Source organism: Paralichthys olivaceus, chromosome 16, assembly GCF_024713975.1.
Source record: "Paralichthys olivaceus isolate ysfri-2021 chromosome 16, ASM2471397v2, whole genome shotgun sequence".
NCBI lineage: Eukaryota > Metazoa > Chordata > Actinopteri > Pleuronectiformes > Paralichthyidae > Paralichthys > Paralichthys olivaceus.
In genome coordinates, this window is record NC_091108.1 from 18,546,269 (window position 1) to 18,570,362 (window position 24,094).

At 42.1% G+C, this 24,094-nt stretch overlaps 1 protein-coding gene across 11 annotated transcripts in view; it reads right to left on the bottom strand.

The window, feature by feature from the left end:
- rnf220a (ring finger protein 220a) overlaps positions 1 to 24,094 on the bottom strand; it is a 163,248-nt gene that overhangs the window by 85,938 nt on the left and 53,216 nt on the right. For 6 of the 11 annotated variants that reach the window (XM_069510852.1, XM_069510846.1, XM_069510851.1 and 3 more), the window contains exon 3: positions 13,049 to 13,099. The exons of the other annotated variants lie outside the window; for them this stretch is intronic. In XM_069510852.1, coding sequence (XP_069366953.1) covers positions 13,049 to 13,099 — 51 coding nt within the window. The remainder of the gene's footprint in view (positions 1 to 13,048; positions 13,100 to 24,094) is intronic. 11 annotated transcript variants of the gene reach the window in all.

Genomic DNA, 24,094 nt, shown 5'->3' on the forward strand with positions numbered 1-24,094 from the left:
TAATCATCAGCCATTAGGATATTGGCGAAAGACAACAAAGCAAAGTGTCTTCATAGCCAAACCGGCTATTATCTTTCACTCAATACACCATAAAGGAAAGGAGGGAATTTAGAGAGTGTGCACTGTTAAGGCCATATATGTAGTTAACTTCCAGTTGAGCATCAGATGAAATTACGTTATGTCTTTGTCAGCCTGTTAGGGTGAAGAGGAGGGTGGAGACATTGAAAGTCTAGACAGAGAGACAGAAATGATACTCTTCCTCCCTGTGTTTTCTCCACAATGCTTCACATTGCCAGCAAAACAAGTCACAAACGCAAACTGCCAGCTTGTGTTTGAATCCACGGCCGAGTGCAATGAGGCATCTAATTCAACTTAATAGAATATTCTGTATACAAACCAACTTCAGAGGGTAAAGACACAGATTGAATACAAGCTGCTGATTGAATACAAATCTATAGGTAATGACATCAGTATTTCGCGCCGAAAACAGGAACCATCTATCAAAGTCAGAGTCGAGGAGAACGCCTCTTCACTCTCCAATATCGCTCTTTGACGGGAACTACATGGTAATGCATAACGATCGCTTGAATGCGATTATCTTCCAGAGGAGGAAAAAATGGCCATCTATTTTCACTGTGTTTGAGAGTGTTTGAGTGTGTGTAACAAAGTCAACGCAGACACTTTTACAAACCTCTCCTGTTCCAGAAATGGTCGTTTATGCTCCACATAAGTACTCACAAACACACACGGTTTCTATTAGCCAATCCGTCCACCAGTAGTCATCTGTGGTGATTCAGTTGCGTTGCATGATGCATGACTGTTCATTTGTGTGTAAATTTGAGCATGTGTGCATGTACATTTAGGTGATTTGAATTGCATTGCATGTATATAAAATATGTATGTTTAAAAGCAGACGTACAATAGGTATTTTATTAAATCTGTACTGCTACAATAGAAATAAACTAGTGTATCAGTGATGGTGTCAAGTGTCAGTTTTCTTGACCCATTGCCTTCATATTAGATTAGTTACAGATTTTGAGTTATGCTAATTCACGTTATTTCTAGAAGTTAGATGAGCAAGCATTCCACCCCCATGGCCATGCATGCATGTTAATGTTAATTAATGAGCTTAAGAGCCAAAGTTAGTTATTTCTTTGGCTTTCAGTCTCTAAGCTAAGCTAACCGTCCCCTGGCTCCAGCTCCATACTAGATATTAGAGTTAGGTCTTCCTTTTCTGGCAACAGTGTATTTACTAAAATCTCAAATTGTTCCTTATTCAAAGTGCTATATCATGTCTTGTAATTTCATATTTTTGGCCACTACCTCTATCTCTTGTGTTAAATAGAAAAGTAATGCATGAGATTTGGAAAAATCATGACATTACCACAACTACGTCTGACAAGGCAAGCAACTTTGTGAACTGTTGGCAGTTTACTCAGATTTCTAGGTAAGTTGACTTATTTGGTGTAAAAACTAAAAGAAAATGTCAGTGCATGTGTGCACGCCTGGTGGGATATGGGGAGCCCGATCTTACTAAAGCAGATGGGAATAACTGCCAAAGCGGAGAAATAATAAACCAAAGATCCCTGTAAGTCTACAATATCATAGCTGCTTTCATTACTATTGTTATGTGTGCACATATTTCCAAATAATTTGTCTTCGCTGAGAGGCATCACTGCTGCGGCAGCGGAGCAAACACCCAAAACGTGACACTTCAATGACGACTAAATATTTAATCAGTGCCAGTCATTTTCTGCCAGGTTATGCCTCCATCTGGGTAGCAGCCGAGTGTGAGGGTGTGTGTGTGTGTGTGTGAGGGTGTGTGAGTGTGACCTCAAAATGAAGGATTAAAAGAAAGGACTGTCTGCATTCCTCTCTCACAGACACACACACACACACACCACACCACTTCTTTGGTTCTACTGGCATCGGTGCTATGATGCTGCTACATGCCAAAGACCATATGTTCAATTTAGAGAATGCCAAGATATCGTTGATGATGATTACGGCGATGATGATGATGTGTGTGTAAGAGGGCTTTGCATGAGTCACTGTGTAGCAGTCGGGGTGTATATGTGCGAGGAAAAAAAAAAATCTTTCTTCACATTTCTCAGTTGAACGTAATGTCAATGTGTTCCATTTATTTAAAGTGGATCATATGGAGAATGTGTGTTCATTTAGAGGGTGTGAGACTCAGTCTGGCATGCTTCATGTTGGATTGTGTGCTTATTGGAAATCAAATGATTTTTTCTTCCATATTTGACTCAGAAACAATGTTTTGTAGATTTGAGGACAAATTAAAGACAAAAAACAGCCAAACAGAGGGGGAGCGGCGTATGGAAAAACAAAAAGAGACAATATTGGGAACATTACTTAGCAACATATGGCCTGGATTTCCACATTCAGCTTCTATGAAACCATGTAATGATCTTCATAAGAAAAAGGACTTTCACAGCACCACATGATGACCGTAAATCCAAAGTCACATTATTCTCCACCACAGTAATTATATGAATTGCATGCATGTCAACAGTTATACTGCGTGTCCTGTTTGAGTGTGAGTGCGTGTGTGTGTGAGGGTGTATAGTTTTTTAATGCCATCGAGCAACACAGAAAAACCTTGTTAAATTCAAGTCGGCAACAGACACACTCTCCGCGCGACCGCAACCGCTCTCCTCCCTCCGTGCCTCCCTCCCTACACCTCCATCCCTCCCGCGCCTCCTCCTCCCCCCTTCTCCTTACTGTGGTGTAAACACAGATTGTTAGGTTAGGGGTTAAAAGTGTTGTGCTTAGATTCTCTCGGCACTAATCTAATTTCTCCTCTCTTTGCGCGTCTATATTTATTTGGTTTTGTCAACACTCACGTCTCCTTCTCTCTCCCTCTCTCTCCCTCCCTCTCTCTCTCTCTCCTCTGCCAGTGTATTGATCGCTGCTAATGGATTGGCTCTGATTCCGGAGACGTCTAACATGCTTTCCTATCCTCTTATTTTCACCCGGGGAAATCAATGAGGAAAGGCCTGAAAATTTAGACAGGATCAGGTTTTAAGGAATCTACAGTGAGACACAGCCCACCGGAGTGTGAGGAGAGAGCGGGAGTGTGTGTCTCTATGGGTGTAAGTGTGTGTGGGTGAGTTGGTGTTCAGAGACGGGATGGGGCTTTATGTTAAAGATGCATGTTTGCAGTGGTTTTGTGGCAAACTTTGACTTGTATATTGTGATGATGATTTATTTTAACCTCTTTACATCCTGTGTCCTGCCTTTAATAAACCTTAAATATCGTTAAAGTGGGAACAATAATCATACAATAGTGTACAATGTCATACACTATCTCCTGGCACAGTCATGCACATTCTGTATCAGCTTCATGCATCCAACTCTTTAATGAACTAATATGATGAATATGACAAATATTTCAACATTCAGTCAAACAGATGTATTCTATACCTTTGCATCTTTGATTCTATATAACAAATCTGGGTAATATATATATATTTCTTTTTACCTCAAACCCAACATAACATCTTCTACAAACACTGTATAATCTGAATTTATTGTGCACGGCACTTCACATTAAGATTTACAGCAGCTCTAAAACTATATTCTGCACCACAATGTGATCATTTCAGTTTATGTCTTTGAAGCCTCAACTGTGACCCTGCATTAATTCCCCTCATATTATTTGTGGCATCGGTGGAAAGTGAATTACTAAATAATATATTAAATGTTATTTTGAGGTGTAACATTTGAGCATTTAATGTATTGCTTTGTAATAATTATTTGTGTGCACATAGAAATACATGTTACATTGCTGTGCATGCATGGGTAAATTCTGTGCAGTAGTAATAATTATAAAATAATAATAATAATGATCCAATACACAATATATAATCACACTCCAGCAGGAGTCACTCTATTGGCTGTCTATTCGGAGTCACTTGATATTTTAACATTTTTATTTCAATAAAAATGTTAAATGCAGGACTCTGGGGGAATTTTTACATTGAGGTTTGTTAAGTGAAGGGTCTGAGTACTTTTTCCTTCACTGTGCATCACAGCAAAGAAGAAAAAAACTCTGTGTGTCAGTGTGATATTTCTGACCATGTATGCTCTGAAACTATGGATAGCAGTTTGACATCAATTGGTGAATAGATCATCCACACTGATACAGCATCTCTCCCTCCCTTTCTCTCTCTCTTATCCTCTGTCCGTTAGTGTTCCCTTTGATACGTGGCACTAATTTGACAAAAAAACAGCAAACATGAGGGTGTGATCTCACACTTCAGCTGTGACCTCTGTTCGCCATAGTGAAATTTGCTGATATATATATATATATATATATATATCAAAATAAAAAAAGGACACACACAGGGATGAACATGGAAAGAGGCACAGGTCCCCACTGCTGCTCAAACAACGGATGGAGCTGTGTTAAATCTGAGAAGGCAATCAATGACCAATGAGGACTGTGACTGTGTGTGTGTGTACGCAGTGTGTGTGTGTGTGCGCAGTGTGTGTGTGTGTGTGTGTGACATGCAGGGTGCAGAAGGGCCCAGCAGGTTTGAAACTCTATCCTGGGGCCAGATCATTTATAAATGGGAGGATATTGATGACTTCAGGGTGTGCGTGTGCATGTGCAGGGAGAGATTGTGTGTGTAGGTGGGAAGACATCAATGTGCTCCCTGCCTCTTCACACAGCAGAGCAAATTGGAGAAGTTGTCAGGAGTCACAACACGAGGGGCCAGCCAGGGGACGATGAGGGCTGCAGGCAGGATGGCGCTGGGCTGATGGCTGAATGTGAGGACGGCCTGAGGCATGATGGGATGGGGATGATTGGGGAAGGGTTGGCTGTATAATTCAATATACAGTATTAAGTTGTTGTTTCATTAACTTAATTGAGGAAAATCATTGGAAATAAGTGGAGCTGTCTTACCACACTCTGGCAGAATGAAAATGATAGTTGTCAGACTGGAACTGAGGCTAAATCATTTGTAAAGATATTGAGTAATACTCTTTGACTCATTGCTAAACAGATCTTAACGCTCCCTGGCTTTGACACACTACAGTATGTACTTCCTTAAGTGATGTGATGCACCTTAAGGGGACTCTCCCTTACCGTCTGTCTCTCTCTAGTCCCTCAACTGAATGTAAGTGCAGGACGAAACTTATTTTATAAAATGATGTTGCATTGGAGTCTGTAGATGCGACTGGGCCAGTGAAACAGACTTGATGGGATGGCAGTGAAAAATAATGGTACTCAAAACATCTAGCTCCAGAATCTTTTGATGACACTGTTGTATATATAAATGTAAAATGTGCAGGTGTTATACAGTTTGAATTTAAATCCCCCTGTGAAACATAAAACAAATCAGAAGTCACAAAGCTGGATAAAACTGACCTAACCCCCTACAGTTTACAGTTCTAGTAGCAGTGAGGGAGACGGTTGCTTCTAGTGGATGTGAAGGATGGAGGGTTTTTTTTTTTACGCTGCCCTAACTCCCCCCTCTCCTGAGAGCTGCTTTCACTCCCCCCAGAACATCCCCTTTACCCCCGGCACTTTCACTCTCCCACACACAGCAACAGAGTGGCTGCTGCTTTGTCCTCTTACACAAACATTCCCACAGAAAAGGGGCAGAAAACCATTTACCCCCTTTTACTTACTAACCCCCTGCGCCCCGCCTTCCTGCCCCCTCAGAGGTTGTACTGGGGCAGAAAAGGGTATATCCCACCTCACTCTCTCCCTCCTGCTCCCCCCCCTCCCAATTTCACACAACCACATGCACACGCACGCACACACCCACAGATAGAAACATGCATGCACATGCAAACTGAAGCCACCCGGTCAACAGCTGTACATGAGGTGACAAATTGGGGTCTTTGTCTGTTTAAAGGGGGGTGGGGGAACCCCTACTTTGGACGCACGCACACACACACACAGGCACACACACCGAGCCATCCGCCTCTATTGTGGACAAGTTCCACTGCACACCAGACAATGCATATTGCCCCCAGTGTTTAAGAGGAGAAATATGGTGGTGCCTTTGTGGGCGGTAGAGAGCTTCAGTTCATTGAGGGAGTGATATAGAGACAGACAGATTAACAGGGTGAAAGACAGAGAGTGCATAAGGTGGAGAAAATGAGAGGACGAGAGGAGGGAGAGATGGATCAGCCCTTCAGGTCTAACAGATGGAAATGATAGATTTTTTTATTTTTTTTATATTACACAGAAAGTTCCTGAAATGTTGTAACAAGGACAATAATAATAAGTTTAAAATCCTACACTGTGGTAATTATTTTTAATGAGGCATCTTCTCAACACTTAACTGCTGCCGTCCAGGACTCAATTTAGTGAATTAAGGGGACGTGGGAAAAGGGGTTAAGATGGTGGTAGAGAAAAGAATTAAAACATATTTTCCTGTTACTGTTGCAGGTTCAGATACAAATGAGTCTCGACAAGCCTCGTAAAGACGGCTGAAATAGACCCAAAGTCTCACCACACTGATTATTACATCGCTCGGCTCTCAGCAAAACATACACACACACAGTCTAAGGAGAATTACCACAAATGCCACTGATATTATTGGTAATGTCACAATTTCTGCTAAATTTAGTGCTAATGTTACTATTATGACTGCTAATAGTCTTCTGTTTATAAGGTTTCCATTCATAAAATCCATATAAGCTTCAGAGTTAGGTCTTTTTTAGTAAAACCACCTCAATTTGCATGAATGGTTTAATTTTTTGGGAAATATGCTTATTCCCTTATGTACTAAAAGACACATCTAATATGAAGCTGCAACCAGGAGTCAGTTTAACTAGCATAGAGACAGGAGGAAGGGGGAAACAGCCAGTCTGGTATTCTTGACAGGAAGTTGCTGCATTTGATCCAATACATAAACACGACTGACCTATAATTTTTTTTGTATAGATTAAATGCACACCTATGATAAGCTGTCTGCTGTAGTTTTTTATTTAGTGTACAGATGTTCTCATCTAACTTTCAGAAAAATCCTTTATTTTCATTTTTGACTATTTCTGAAAATGAAAAATGTTTTCTCCTCTTTAATAGATTTGACCTCTCCCTTTGATATATAATGAAAAGATGTAATTTATGGGTTAATGTATCTTTTTAAACAAACCAGCTGAAGAAGGACATTTAGATGCACAGAGATGGGACTGGTGATGCACACACACACATGCATATACATACCCAGCAGTGGTGGGCTAACCCTTGGGGTGAAAGAGCTAAGCGTTTGACAGACTCCACCTCTTAACTTGTTAACTTGCTAATTAGAACTCACAGTCACTTCATGGGACCGGACAATGGACTGCTGGCTGAGTGATGAGCAGGCTGTGACGTACACACACACACACACACACACACACACACACACACACACACACACACACACACACACACACTAACCCTAAAAGCTAACAACCCCCCATACACACTCTACTGATGTGACCACCTGCCCCCTCATGCTCTCCAAAAGACAGTGTGTTTGCCTTTGTGTGTGTGTGTGTGTGTGTGTGTGTGTTCGTGTGCATATGTGTGTATGCCCAAAGTGGGAGGGCTAGTGATTTGGGGTCTTGTTGTGTGGGGTCTTGTTGCCAAGGTGACAGGGGGAAATGGCAGGACAATATATAGGGTGAAGGATATAGTTCCCCCTTGCTTTACTCCTATCTCTCCCCTCTCTCTCTCTCTCTCTTCTTTATACACACAACTACAGCCACCAGTAGAGAAATAAAGACTGGAACTGTGTGTGTGTGTGTGTGTGTGTGTGTGTGTGTGTGTGTGTGTGTGTGTGTGTGTGTGTGTGTGTGTGTGCGTGTGTGTGTGTGTGTGCGTGTGGTGTTTGCCCAGTGGTCTTCAGATCGGGGCTAAACGGGGTTAAACATCTATCCATGTTAGAGTCCCATTCTCTGAGTTCTGTCATTAGCCTGCAGCTTAGAGAGCCATTACTGACACAGCTGCTGCTGCTCTCTGGGTAAACACACACACACACACTCTGTGGTATAGCACGCTGCCCACAGGGATTGCGCGTACTGTCTGTTTGGGTTGCCAAATATCACAACGCTAAAACAGTGAATGTCCAACTGGCACCCAGTCACTGGTTTCATTCACGTGTGCAAGTGTCTGTGTGTAACTGAACGTTTGCTTTGTTTTACTTTCGAGCTGAAATGAATCTGCTACAATTTTTATCATTTTTCAGTCATGAATGACAAGGTCATCTTTAAAATCTGAAAAACTTTCATTAGCTTTGTTTTAAAAAAAACTGAGCCAATCTTTGTGTTTTGGGCGATTTGTTGGCGAAGCAATATGATTTTGACGAACTCAAAAGTCTAAGAGCATGAGTGACAATACTCTGATTCTATAGACAAAACAATGAATTGATTTATCAAGACAGAAAAATCAATAGATAATGAAAAATAATATAAAGTATTTGCTACTCATTCTCAACAAATCTGGGTGAATGATAAAGTTGCAGTCTGCGTGTGGAATGTACTTGATGGGAACTTTTTCTTTAGATGACAGGACACATCTACAATGCACAGATAGCAGTCATAGCTGTAAAGCTTGAAGTTGATGACAAGAGGTTGGTTTCTGTGTTCTGGGAAAATAATGAAGCTGCCATGTACAGTCTGCTGAGCGCTCTGCACCGTGGGGGGTCAAAAGGGGTCCAAGAGCAAACCTTTGCTCCAGGGCCCCAGATGAATCCACCCGTGGTTGTCGAGCTAGAGGCAAGAAAATAGTGATGGTAAAAATAGCATGGCAGCTCAGAACATCGTACTAACAATGAAGACATGCACCTTCACCCCTCTGTCTGGAGCAACCTGCCGACATTTACTGGAAATAACTGAATAAAAAACATGTGAGGGAAAAAAAATAATAAAAAAGCAACAAGCTGCCCTGCGGAGTCGACCTCACATGAGGTGTTTGTAGCTCCCTTTAGCCTCGTGGCATCTGGGAGCGCCGTGGGGAGTCTGTGTGTTAAATAAATGACCAGGGAGTTTAGCCCATGTGCTAACCATGTTAAAATAACACGAGCAGTGCTGGCCCCGCTCAAGCCTAACGCAGGGCTCTTCCGCTGGGTCGCCTCCCCCGGGTGAAGTCCAGGCTCCACCCGGGGCCTTGTATGTTTTTCCCTGGCCGCCTCTTTATTTTCCCTCGGCTAAAACCGGTCGGATCAAAGAGATTTTAGAGCCACCAAGGTTGAGAGGAGACGAATGGATGCTGAAAAAGGTGTAAAGTGTTCGTGTACCCATCTGAAACAACCGACTGTACCTCGGAGGGCTTCGAGTTTGATGACTGCAGGGGAGAGGAGGAAAAACATGGAGACAAGAGAATGGAGAGAGAGAAGGGGAAAAAAAGGTCAGGCTTGCTGACATTTCCAGAATCTCAGTTGTGATACCATGGGAACAAAGTCAGCTAAAGACTAGATGAAGCTTCAGTGTTGGCTGTACTGTATTTTAATAATTTAACTTATTAAAGTGCAATTTGCACAGAACAAAAATTGACATAAGGATGATAAGAGTGTCTGAACTGATACAATGTGTGTGTTTGGGTATGCACGCAGGAGTGCACTTGCAAGCCGCGTGTGTGTCCTCATTTGTCCCCACGCCGAGCTCCCCTTGCAGACAGTAGCCATTTTCAGCTTACAGGGCCCTTCATCAAAGCTTCGAACCCACCCATGGTCTTGCCCGCTTGTTACACACTCTCTTTAGCATGTGTGTGTGTGTATACGTGTGTGTGTGTGTGTGTCTGCCAAGCTAACGAGGCACTAGGTATTGTTACAGGGACTCACTCCAACCGCACCATGAGCAAGCCATTACACCAATAAGCCTGCATCATTTCCAAAGAATCCAATTAAATTTCGGTCTTACAGCGCTGCACTCTGAAAACACAGATTTTCTCCATTGAGAATGTGCAAACACACACACACACACACACACACACCCTCTCTTAGCTTGCTTGCATTTGGTTTGTGTGCGTGTTTCAGAATAAACCAGTGATCCAGCTGTCCATGTACATGATATCTCTGTATTTGTGCTGGGGAAACCTGCATGAATCTCTCTCTCTCTCTCTCTTTCAGCATGTGCTGTCTGTGTCGATCATCCTGTCTTTGTCTGTCTCTTCAGAAGTACTCGATATCTTTTTTCACCCTCTTCCTCACCTTCCTCCTTCCACCAGCTTGTCTCTGTCTCCCCTCTTCTATCCTTCCTCCTTTCCTCTCCACTGATTCTGGCTGGCATCTGTTAAGCTGCTAAAGAGAAAGCGCGTATGCATGTTTGTGTATGTGTGTGTGTGTGTGTGTGCGTGCGTGTATGTGTTGGTCTTGTGGGGTTGGATTTGAACAAGCCCATGCCTGTTCTGCCCCGGTGGCCTATGAAATGAGAAAGGCAGCCACTGTGCTGCAGACCTCCACTGATAAATCTACCAGGGTTACCCCTCCGTGTGTACATCTGCGTGAATGTGTATACGTGTGTGTCAAGTGCATGTGTTTGCATATGTGTAGGCGTGCATGCATGTAATGTGCGCGTGTGTATGTAGAGCAGTGATCATCTGTGTTTGCGTCTTCAGCTCTGTGACGCCAGAATAGAGATTTGATTTCACACACCCCAAAGCCAAGAGTGTGTCTGTGTGCGTGTGTGTGTGCACGCACCATGTGGTATAATCTGCCATCAACGCCTTAAATGCGTGACATTAAAACACCACCGAGTCGATTCTTCTTCAGACATTTGAATTTTTTTCTTCCTCCCCTTCTTGTCGTTTGTCTCATATTTATCCGTGTGCACATATTCGTCTCAGGAGAATTAGAGGTCATGTTACCAATCTATGGAGCACTCAAAGACAGGGTGGAGAGAGGCAGACTGAGAGAGGAGAGAGAGGGGGAATCTCTCTCAAGAGCACTGAAAGGCCCCAGGTTACCTTGCTTATGACAGTGAGGTCAAATATTGAAGAGGTGAAGTCAATACAACAAAGCATTAAGCGGCCATTTTCATATGGAGGTAGTGTTGACTTGAAGGAAGGAAGACAGAAAGATTTATGCCTGATAAGAACTTTTCAAGGTTTTAAAGAGGATGTGGTAGAAGCCTCTGGGATTAATATGCATATAAACTGTGAGGTTTACAGGACATGCCCCACAACAGACTCAGAGAGTGGGACAGTGTACACACTCGGCTACATTAGAAGTCAGTGTAAGTGTTTCACATACATACAGTTTGTGAACCTTCAGTTAAAACTGAGGGTAACAGCTGACACAATGTCTAACACTTATATTGTTGATACAGAACTGAGAAAATATTATTTGCTACAGGGTTTACACATGGTGCAGCGTTTTATGGCAATGAATTCCATAATGTTCATAAGATTTGGGGTTTTGAAGTTCTTGCCTTCCATTTTGTAAACTATGTCAGCGTTTACGAAATAGTGGTAACAGGGTGCATGTGCACACGCAAACAAGTCACGGTCCAAATAATGCTGAATCTCCATCTGCTAATGAAGATCATCAAAAGCGGAATTAATAAATATCAAGTCCTGGTAATCAGCATTATGAGCTTATCTTTCTCTCAGCTTAATAAAAGAATGTACCAGAGACCTACAGCTGAAACATGTACTGTCTCGATACATCCCCTAATGATGCTTGATTTGGAGATGAAAAGGCGACAGATAATCGGTAGTGACTGTAGTCAGTTGTCTGGATAATGTTGCATTGAAGCCTTTCCCATCTTTGCATTTATCCTGCTGTTTGCATAAGGCAGCTCTTAGAGCAGGTGTTAAAGTGCATAACTGTTACAGTGTCTTAACATCACTGGAGCAGCTCTTCTGCTGCATAAGGAATGCTGCAACCAGCCTGACTCTCACCAAGGGGCTCGTTCAACAAAGCAAATATTGTCACACACACACAGTCGCACACACAAATGAATGCACAACACACATTTTCGCACATAAGCACGCATCTATACAGACACACTATAATAATTCATGTGCGGAGGCATACCCCTCATAGCCCTGACGCACACACACACACACACACACAGAGAGACACACACACACACACACACACGAGGGTGATGGAGGTCGTTGAGGCGTTTTTTATGAGTAAGGGCCTGTTCCTTCTCAGCCATATTTCACCTTCTTTAGTGTGAGTGTGCATGTGTGTGTGTGTGTGTGTAAAATAAAAAGGGAAAAAAAACAGACTGAGACATTATCTTCAAGCCATGACAGCTGTAATTGTGGAGCACATTAAAATGGGTGCAGGGTGACACCTCTAACCACCTTCTATTAAGAAACACACACTCTCCCACAGCATCCCTCCCCTCTCTCTCTCTCTCTACACACACACACACACACAAAGGTGGTTTCATTGTGGTCAAACAAGGAAATGAGCATCTTCGAGCCCGTCAAAGCTGAGTGCTTTGAGGAGGGCCAGTCTGGCTAATGTGTACATGTTGATGTCTTGATTATATGTGTCAAGTGTCTGTCCATGTTCCTCAATAGACAGGTCTGCCTGGTAAGAAAGGGGAGAAAAGAAACCTTTTACATAGAAACATTTGTAAAGAGGAGAGGGAGAGAAAGACGCAGCACCGTCTGGATTCTATCAGTATATATGCTTCTGTTTTTTTGTAAATTACTGTTATTATTTTGTATTGTATCACAATACAGACTTTTCAGGAGTATTCAATCAATCAATCAATCAATCAATCAATCGTATTGGACCATTTTCTTACTACTGCTACTATTTGTGTTTTCTTTTCTACTCACACGTATTTATTTATAGGATTTACTTTATCTTTCTGTATGTTGTGCAATCTTTGATATCTAGAGACGGTAAATATGTCTGTCACAATGCCTAAATATGTATTCATCCTCTTCTGTCTTATCAGCATATACATGCAAAAACCTCCTTGTCACAAACAAACTATGCAGTAAAGTAAAAATTGCTTTTGACTCATTTCAGAATCAAGTGATTCAGGCTGAAATCAGGTTAAGAAAGAATTGTGTTAAAGGTCAGTTGATTTGTGTCTGTAACACTTTTTTATCTACCGTTTGTTGAAATCCTCTTCACGTCCAGACAACCATCAATAAATAAAGTGTCTGAAAAACAGAAGAAGAAAAAAGCTGATGTCTGTAGCAGGACTGCAATAAACAAGACCAATCATTTCATTCTGAAATTGTATTCAGACTGAATGAGATTACTGGAAGCACAGACTGGTCAGAATTTAACAAGGGAGTCATGGAAAAGTCGGCTTCTAGCAGTTGTCATGTGTTTTGGGGGAGACGAGAGAGACAATTGGAGGACGTGGGATGTATGGGTGGAATTTTTTCAAAGTGTAGTCTGCTCTTGTGGGCTTCTCCAGGATTACCAACCCCAGCTTTAACACAGAATAGGATCCAGAATGAATCGGGTGAAGAAGGATCAGATAAAGAAAGAATATTAGTTTATGCTTCGTCAGGGGGACATTTTTGACCTGAATCAAAACTCTGATTGTGCCAGTGGGAGTGAATTAAAATGACAAAATTACAGATGTGATCTATTTGTTGTGTTTTGAGCTTGGAGAAGTGAGAACCTACATAATCACAAGATGCCTATCTGTCTGTGTTTTACTTTTCCACAAAACACACACACACACACAAGGGGATGCTATCGATACAGCAGTAATCTGTGCAGCCGATAAGCCAGGCACAAGCTTTGGTCGTGAACAAAGGCGAGGGCAGCATGGCGGTTATAGATCCTCCCTCTCTTCTTGTTCTCTCTAAATCACTTCACCTTTCGGGATCCCACACCCACATAGACACACACATGCACAACATGTCAACACACAGGAATGACTACACACACACACACACACACACACACACACACACACACACACACACACTCTGCAGGAATGCATGCACACACTCGTGCACTGAGAGATTTAACATGGACAAGTGGGCACTTGGTAGAAGAATTCAATTGGCTTCTCTCTCTCTCTCTCTCCTCCTCCTCCTTTCTCTCTCTAGGTCTCTCGGCCTCTCAGGGTGTCACAGTACATGCCAGGCTTTAATTCCTTCCAATCTTCTCCCCAACACACACTGTCGCCTTTCATTTAAAGGGCCTGCTGACAGGGATGACCAGCATCTCCACTCCTCCATCCCTCCCACCAGTCCCTCACTCTATCTCTGCCTGTCTCTCCCTTTCTCACCGCTCGTTATCACTCTTTCAGTCTCTCAAATTCTTTCTTTGGATGTCTTAAATCTCCTTATTGGGATTCGTTTTCTGCCTTTCATTACTTTCCCTTTGTTTGTTTTTTACTTTGTCGTATCCTCCTCCCCTCTTTCTTTACTTTCCTTCATCATCCCTTCATTTTTTCTCTATTCTTTCCCGTTCTACTCCTCTCTGTTACTGAAATCAAATCTAATGCTCCCTTTCAGTGTTGTCTATGTCTGGCTCGTCCTCCCTCCCTCCCTCCCACTGTGTTCTCTCCTCTCTAACAGCTTTCTATCTATTTGTCTCAGTGTCAACGCTCTGCACCTCACACCGCCACTTTAGCTCCTCTCCCCATTGTGCTTTCCCAGCCTGCCACACTGGCTTTTCAATTGGCCAACAAGAGTAAACACCGGTTGTCGAGCATCAATCACATCACACACACCGGCGTACGGAGTGAGAGAGAGTCTCCAATTTCGATGTTGCTTTTTTTTGTCCCCCCCCACCAATTTTTCGCAGAATATGGTCAGAACAATCTACGACGAGACAATACCCGAGGTGACAGTTTGTGTGTGTATGTGTGTGTTATTACAAACAGGAAGGGTGTCTTTGCAGCAGCACATAATAACGGGATAGAGAACAAAAACAACACTCATTCAACAATCGAGTAAATTATTATCTTAAACATGTAGCCAGCAATTACTACATCACAACATTATGATTCAAAATATTTGTAAAATGATACATACGCAAACACCAATGATGCCAAATAGACAAATGTCAGACAATCACTAAAACATTTAAAAACTTTTATATTCATAATTTATATACACTTTTAAAACATCATTATGTAATTCATTGCTTATGTTTTGCATTTTAATGTATGTCCTACATCCTGCTGGGATTTTATTAATGACGTGGAGATGCAACAACACTACAATAACTTTTTTCAATACGTGCTCGATAGCTAAAACAATGATGAATTTTAATTTTTACCCAATTATTATCATTTTTTAATCAGTTACATCTTGCAGACCAACATTCTATTTCAATCTCATCCTACTGTATCAAACTTTTCAGGCTGTCAGAGATTATACATGACATCTCAATGGTCTTTCAAAATCAGGTTAAACCAGGAGTTCATCATATTCGCAAGTATATTTGAATCATTCTTTACTTATTTATTCTGTTTTCTGTCCTTGTTCTGATCCTGAATCATATTGTCTGACCACTCAATTTGACTTGTTGCAGCCCACAAAACAACAAAGGGCTGCGTTGTTGTTGTGGTGTGACGGCTGTCTGATGCCAAATCACTGCACAATGATTTATAATACTATGAGAAAAGAGTTTATTACTTTGGAAAGTTATGAGAGCAGGGATAATTTTATCCTCCATCTTAATGTTGACAGTACAAACAGTGAAATTATGCTGAACATGTTACCACGGATGTGTGTTTGTACAAATTTATTTGGCCAACATTTGGTCTTTTTGCATAAAAGCCCATTGTTTTGCGGAAAAACTGTAAAATTTGAAGTCTTTTCTTTTCTTATAACAACCAAGATGAAGAGTGATGGGATGTGAGAAACAGTTTTTAATGCTTTACAGCGATTACCTTGAATAAAACTGAGATGATAAGGTAAGAACAGTACCAAACATCACGACCCAATCGGAACATGGCCAGAAGAAGAAAATGCATATGTAGAATTTCCCTTTAGAGGAAAGTCAGCAAATAGGATGAAACATACACACACACACAAACACACACACACACACAAACAAACACACACACTGAAGTGCAGCTTAGAGAAGCCTTGTGAGAGCATCTAACTGAGCAGCATAACATGATGATTTGCTGTTGGGGAGTTCGCTCTTATCTACCCCCCAACCACCACCCCCCATCTCTGCCATACTATCTCATTCACAAACACAGCACACAAATACACAAATACAATCATACGTGGACACATTCTAGTTGTACTGTAATAAAGAATTATTTCTTCATTATTCTTGCCCCCTCAATCCATTCTGCACCCTTTCGTCCTGCCACACTTTATTTCCACACATATATACACACATTAGTGTGTATTGGTGAGTGTATGTGATGCATTTGTGGCTTGTGCACTTGTGTTCCACCCTGAGCAGTAAATCAGCACTGTGCTAATTGGTAGGAACAACAGCAACACTTTGGCAGAATATAATGTTTTATGTTTGTTTCTTTATTGCGATCTTTAATGTTCATCGCCGTATGCGTGTGAGAGGGTGCGATCGCACATTAATGTGTGTGCGCCGTGTGTGTATATGTACTGCATTATGATCCTAATGAGACACTGTTGATGAGAGGGGACTGGAAAGGCGCAGAGGAACAAGAGCATGATAAGCTTCTTAACGATGATCACTCAGTGTGTTTGAGTATGACAGTGTGTGCGCGTGTGAGATGCACATGTGTGTGTGTTTGTGCGTGTGCGTCCCTCTCGAGCCTCTCCACTCACAGGCGGAACACAATCAACGCAGCTCTCATTTGCAATCAGTAATTAGAATGCTAATTAGCCCCTGGGAGCTAACGGGAACTAGTGTATTACAAGGGCTTGATTAGGACTGCTCTATTCCTGAGGGAGGGATTTACACCTGCACGCTATTGGCTCAAACAACTGCCAGTCATGACCTATCATCCAGTTGGGTCTGATTGTGACTGAGTTTGAATAAATTAGGCCCCTGGATAACACTTACTGAGCTGTATTCTACTACAACCTCCCCATAATGATGAGTAACATCAAGGTGAAGTAAATTAAAGATGGAGAATTATGATACGATGTACATCTCCGTATGAAAATCGTCACTCGCCAAATGTGGGTTTAAAGGTAGCTCTAGCTGAAATGGCAGGTGTAGTCAGCTTGGATTCAAAACAGCCACAAACATGTGGAAAATGTTACTTGCGTGTTTATGAACATTTTTAAACCACTCCAGCCTGAGCTGCCTCTCTGCTGTTGATCCAAGTGTTTAGTAAAGTATGTTCCAAACACACAGTTTCTTCACAACAACTTAATGCACAGCTCACATGTCCCGACTGTTAGATTATATTTTCATCTGCATTTGTTCGTTTGTGTGTTAGTTAGCGTGATAATGAAAACATTTTTAAAAAAACAGACTTCATAGATTTTCATGTGTTTTTATGAAGGTGTGGGAATGACCTAAACAAGAACCCATTACATTTTGATGCTGATGGAGTTTATTTTTTCACTTCCTGTAACATTGCTAGAGTTCAGATTGATGGATGTTGGATTGATCTTGATGAAACACCAGGCATGTTTAGGGGACTGATATTTATAATGTGCGTGATTTGGTGCAGATCCAAATAAGAATCTATTTCTGATAAATTTGAATGTGATTTCATAAGCAGAATGTTGGCTCGGCGGGGGTATGTGAGTGTCATTCTAGTATGTTTGTTACCAAGCAGGTTTACGTAAAAAAACTACTGCACAGATTATCATGAAACTTGGTGGAAGGATGTGGTATGAGTCAGGAATGAGGCCATTAAATTTTGGTTAGGGCCCATATCAGGCGGGATCTACATTTGTTTTGGGGGGGGGGGGGTTCACTGATTTCCCATGGAATAACTTGTGGATGATTAAAAAGATATATTTAGGGAACTGATATCCATGAGTCTGTAATTTGGTGCAGCTTGATTGAATTTAAGGCAACTGTTGGACCTTGGAGAAGGTATGGACTCTACTCAGTGCCATTCTACTGTATAATGTAATGAACAAATTTATTAGTGGTAGAGAAGTGGATTATCCTACTAAGGTGGTTTGCCATGTTTCTGTCACTGGAGTATTTTCTAAACCACAAATTGAAATCTTCAACTATTACTGTAGCTTAATCTAAAAGTTTTTTTTGTTTTTAGTGGACAAGTCACAGATTGTACTAAAGTTTCCTCCACTTTCTGTATGTGTGTTGAAAAACCCATTCCCTCTTGTCAGACTTGGAGAACGACAGCTAAGTTTATCCATCCATTTCAACTGCATCACTGTTACCAAAGGGACATAGATAATCTTGTAGATACTGTTTCTATGAGGAGATCACTGACGTAGTTCCACTGAGGAGGAGTAGATTACGTATGTATCCTGTTGAGACTGGGACATTTGTCCGAAGGAGATTCAAGGCTGGAATGCATCTCAGTCTTTTAATCAGCCTCAAATCCATTAGGTGACATTTACACACACTCTCTTAAACTTTACACACCCAAGCCACGCAAAGTGACTGAGTGGAAAAGGGGACCAAAATGGCTTCTTTGGAAAGACAGGCTTTGCAATGTGTTCACAGTGTGCACAATTCTTCCACGTTAATAGTTACGAGCATGTGTTTGCTATTCTAAAACTTAAACTGCTTAGCTAGAAAATGCATTTGAAAAAGACAACACCTTGGTTTATTGTAGTTTATTGCAGGTCTCTAACATTTGCACAGTCTTCTTTTACCTGTGTCCGTCATCCTCTATCTTTACCCTCCGCTATCTGCCTCTCCATCCTTTACCAGAGACTCAATCACAGTGTTGTCTGTGCTGCTTAGACGCTGTAGCCGTTGGACTAACCACTGACTGCTCGGGTCTATTCTCCTGTCTCATTTAACATAAGACTTGAGTTGATAACAGCCAGCAGGTCATTATGCCAGCTTGTGTCTCCAGCTACTCCCAACAGTCTAATCTAAGTAGGGGAAGAGAAATGGCGATAGACTGGACCAAGGCTTCTGCAACTTCTTCATCCTGGGACTGAAAGTGAGTAAATTTAGAGTCACCTCAGGACTAAGACTAATGAAGGCCCACTAGTTCTGTAAAGGCTAAATCTTAAAGGTGAGCTGGAGCAAAGGAACACGACTGCAAGGAAGCTTGAATTTAGTTTTTATGACTGGGCCTGTGCTGGATACTTTTTCTGATATTTTCTCCGGCAATAAAGCCAGTTTAAAAGTTCAACCACACTAAACATCTACCTTAATGCCAGCACATTCTGGATTCATTAACTTGTGATGGAAGTAGCTCACACCAACATAGTTGTCCATTATTTGGGGAAATACATTTACTTGCTTTTTTGGCCAAGAGTAAGATGAGAAGTTCAATGCCACACTCACGCCTGTGTGGTAAATATAAACCTGGAGCCAGTGGACAGTTAGCTTAATGTGCAGGAATGAGAGTGATATTGATTTTCTTATTTAATAGTATTTCCTAAAATGTCAGGCCAGTATTTTAATGCATTTCTATTTTCGGTCTGAATACTTACTGAAACACAAGGGACTGACATGCATTTGAACGTGATGTTGCGGGATAACAAAGATGTTATGATAGCTGCTCAAGTGCATGAATTTTGTTGTACTTTGTATAATCTTTTTGGTCACGAGCTGTAAATGCATATATTCTCATGCTAAAATGGAGATTCACGCTGCCTCTTGCAGGCACATTTATCTCAGTAACATGAAGTGATGAATTAGAAAGTCACATTAGCAAACAACAGAACTCAATCTCAGTTCTCTCTATCTCAAGTGCTTTCTTGGGTCTGGGTTTTGTCATTCTGTTATCAAACCTCGTTGATATTCTGCTCTCTTTGTGTACTGCTGGCTCCAGTGACTGTCACCACGTACACTCACACACACTCACAGACACACACATTGACAGTGTGAAGCGTGACTATCATATCAGGTCTAATTTTCTCCTCCATTCAGCCAGCAACCTCAGACACTGGTATGGCACACACACGCACAACTATATACACACAACGATCTCTGGCATCAGTCTGTCTGGTAAGACAATGGTGGCGCCTTGGTTGGTCAGGTTCAGTCTTTCTGGGAGCAGCGTTTGGAGTGGCTCAGCATTCCCTAACCCCAAACCCTCAAACAAACATCCATTTCAACTTGTGCGGCAAAAACCTGGTCGCACATTCATGAAGCATACATGCAAGCGTGAATGCACACACACACAAACACACACACACACACACACACCACAAAGGCTTCACTCCCCTTTTCTTGCTGCAAGACAGATGTAAGTGGGGTGTCACTGTGGGGTGAACAGAGAGTAGTGGGTGATGAAGAGCATTGTCACAACCTTCTGTGTGTGTGTGTGTGTGTGTGTGCATGTGTGTGTGTGAGTGTGATGCATGAGGTTGGTACTCTGCTGCGCCTTCCGGCAGTACTCACTGCATCATGAACCCACGCTTGTTCCCCATACATTACATGCGGCTAATGTACACACACACACACACACACACACACACACACACACACACATACACACACACACACACACACTTAATACAGCTAAGCACCTGCACTACCCTCCAACACACACTTATCCAGATACATTGCCAGCCTATTCATTATTTGCATCGGGACTCTTCAATATTTCAGCAGACCCTTCTAATCCCATTACTGTGACTCTCAAAAGTGTGTGTACATGAAAGTGTGTACATGTGTGTGTGTGTGTGTGCATATTAGCAGGCTACACTGACTGTATTGGAGAGTGCGGGAGAGGGCTGCTGGAGATGGTGAGAAAGGAAATCAATCTTGGCAGAGGTAAAGAGAAAATGAGAGGATAAAGACAGAGGTGATAAAAGGCTGGAGGCCAGAGAAAAAGGGAAGAAGAGAGAAAGAGAAGGAAGGAAAGAAAGAAAGAAAACACAAAGAGAGATAGAGTGGGGTCTTTACGATGTGCATCTTTGGAGAATGAGGGACGGTGGGAACCCCTGCTGAATTGTACAGAATGCCCAGTGTGGTGTGCATGTTTGTGTGTGTGCTGCGTGGCCACAGCTGGGGAATAGCTGTGAAGTCATCCTAGCAACCAAACAGCAGTCAACCGAGCAACAAAGAATATTTTTATTCTTGTGTGAGAGCTCAAAATATATAATGAATTTATATTATTATATGTTAAAGTGACTGTTATAGTGCAATGACTGCATTTTTGGGAAACGATTTGGTATTGAGGTTGAGAGAACAAATACAGCCATCCTGTGGAATTCAGTGGGATGGATCGGTATGGATACCACTCGGGTTTATGTGGGTGGGTGTGTGTGTGTGTGTGTGTGGGTGGGTGTGTGGGTGTGCGTGCATGTATGTGTGTGCGTGAGTACGTGTGTGTCACTCTTGGAAATTTCAGTGTGTGTCTGTGTGACTGATGACTGTTCAGAAGCAGCCAAACACCTGTCCATCTGTTCTGGAAGACGACAAAACACTTCAGAAATATGGAGAGAGTGAACTGTGAAATAAAGGAAAGTGGGAAAACGAAAGAAAAGAAGACAGTAAAGAAAGTCCACAGTTCAAAAGTGAGTGTGCATCTCTTTTTGTGTGTTCAAGTCACCTCTGTCTACCATTTCCAACCTGCTGTTACATATTTAATATCCTGCCAACCCTGCATATAGACCCCTCATTATTAGAAAGGACACACACACACACACACACACACACTCACACACACACACACACACACACACACACACACACACACACACACACACACACACACACACACACACACACACTCACACACACACACACACACACACACACACACACACTGTGTTTCACTTTTAGGGTCGTAAGAGGAAATGTCACCTTGGTCCCACCAGACATCAAGCGATCAGTAAAAGGCTCTGACATGACTACCTCCACCCTGAGGAATTACTACGAGCGTGTGCGACTGCAGTGTGTGTGTGTGCGTGTGAGAGAGAGAGAGAAACACTCTGTAAAGTTAAAGGAAGGAGAAATGTGTGGACAATGTGTGACAAGTGTGTGTGTGTGTGTGTGTCTCCTTAGAGCTATCATCATTAGGGGTGAGTGTGAGTCTAGCTGATTTCCCATTCACCAGCGGCTGACTGATACTCCGTAACCCTGCTCTGCTGAATGGCCCGGGACCTTTTTAACAGCCAGCCACACAAGTCGAAGCCATTCCTCATAGTGACTTCATAAAAGTATGACCCACTCCCGCCCCCTCCAAACCCCACTTTACCCCTAAACCCTCCACTCCCCCTCCCTGACCCTGACCCTCATCCTTTCCCTCACTTCACACCCCAGTTTCCTGCTGCTATATACTCACAGTAGTTTGTATTTTCAGTTTGTGTGTGAATGTGGACGAATGTGTGAAACAGGGAAATTTGACTTACCTGTGTTGATGCAAAGAGGGAGATGAAGACGGGCAGCACAGGTCCCCAGAGAGAGAGAGATAGAGAGAGAGAGAGAGAAAGAAAGAGAGAGAGAGAAAGAGAGAAGACAAAAAACATTTAAATATGTGATTGGTAACAAAACACATTAAATTCACTTTGAAGCACAAGGACAAAAAGGTTTATCACAAAAATGATTCCACATCATGCACTGGTGTTTCTCTTTCTACATACAAATATACTGTATGTATATATAAGTAAACTGGAAGTTTGCATTATATACTGTTATAAAGAAAGGCTTAATCTCAAATGGATGATCAGTACTTGAACAGACTGTTTTGGAATGTTTAAACTTTTGATTTATCATTTTTTAAAGTTCACTTGTTTTCGATTGAATATGAAATCTGTTATCACTGTTTGTGCTCCACCCATTACTGTGTGATTCAAATATATAGGACTAACATACTTCTCTCGAGGTATTTTAAACGCACTGCTGTGACTTTGTGAGTGTGAATGACCAGCTTTACTTTCGAGGCCTATTATCCAGGAACCCCGCTCCATTCTGTGGCTAATTGACTGTCTAATGTGAGAGGACGGATCAGTCCACTAAAGAGTGAACAGTCTTTTGTTATGACAGGAACACAACATTCTCCATGAAGATGTGAGCTGAGCGGAGGGTTTATGTAACTGAGTGTGGGAAAGGAAAACTCAGAAAGGCGCTAAAGTCCAACTTCAACTAAAACATGTAAATTCAGGAAATATATTATTGTTGGTTCCACCACATGAACTAAAATAAAAAGCCCATAATAATCCATATCATGTGTGTATTTTAGACACAGAAACACAAACAGGCGGCATCATTTCTGTATAAAACAAGACAAATGCACGGCAGGGAGAACTCGCTACATAAATGATATAACTATGTAGTGCTGGAGCTGACTCATAACAGCAGTGTGTGAGAAGCCGAGCAACACATGTGCTGGTTAAAAAGTGGAGCCCACCACTGGCTAACTGCTCCTTGTAGACCAATAAAAAACAAATGCTCGATAGAGCAATATAAAGTAAGAAAAAAGGGAGAAAACCAGCCGACCACTCATCAGGAATATGATGGAGTGAGGCAGTACACAGGCGGGACGGCAGGAAGAAAACAGGGATGCTCATTAGCAGATAATGGGAGGTGTGAGTGCACTATCATGTGTAATGTGTGGTGATGGAAACAGCCCAGTATGCCCACTATGCTGCTTCTGTTCCATGTGGAGGGCGAAGCCTTGTTGTGGTTTGAGCAGGCGGAGGCCACCTCCAGCTAACAGCTCCTGGTAGACCTATAAATTTACCTTCATAAACAGGAGAGAGGAAGGGGGTAGAGGAGTGTAAAGGAGGGAGGGGGTGAGGGAGGGAGGGGTGAAAAGACATGAGGACAAAGGAAAGAAGGGGAGGAAGGAGGTATGTGGGACAGATGGAAGGGAGAAGGAGAGGAGGTTTGATAGATGGCAGTAAAGAGGAGGAAATGAATATACGTAGATTGAAAGAAATATGCACTCTCCTCTTTTCTTACTATCCTAATCTTACTTACTCTCCCCCACCTGTCCTCTTTTCTCTTCTCTTCTTTTGACATCATATCTTTTCCTATGTCCTCTCCTCTTCTTCCTTTGCTTTCCCCCCTTTATCACAAATCCTCATTGCCTCTGCCCTCTTTCCTCTGCTTTTCTTATTTCCTTTTCATTACCTCACTTTCCTCCTTCCCTTTCCTTATTTTCTCTCCAATCT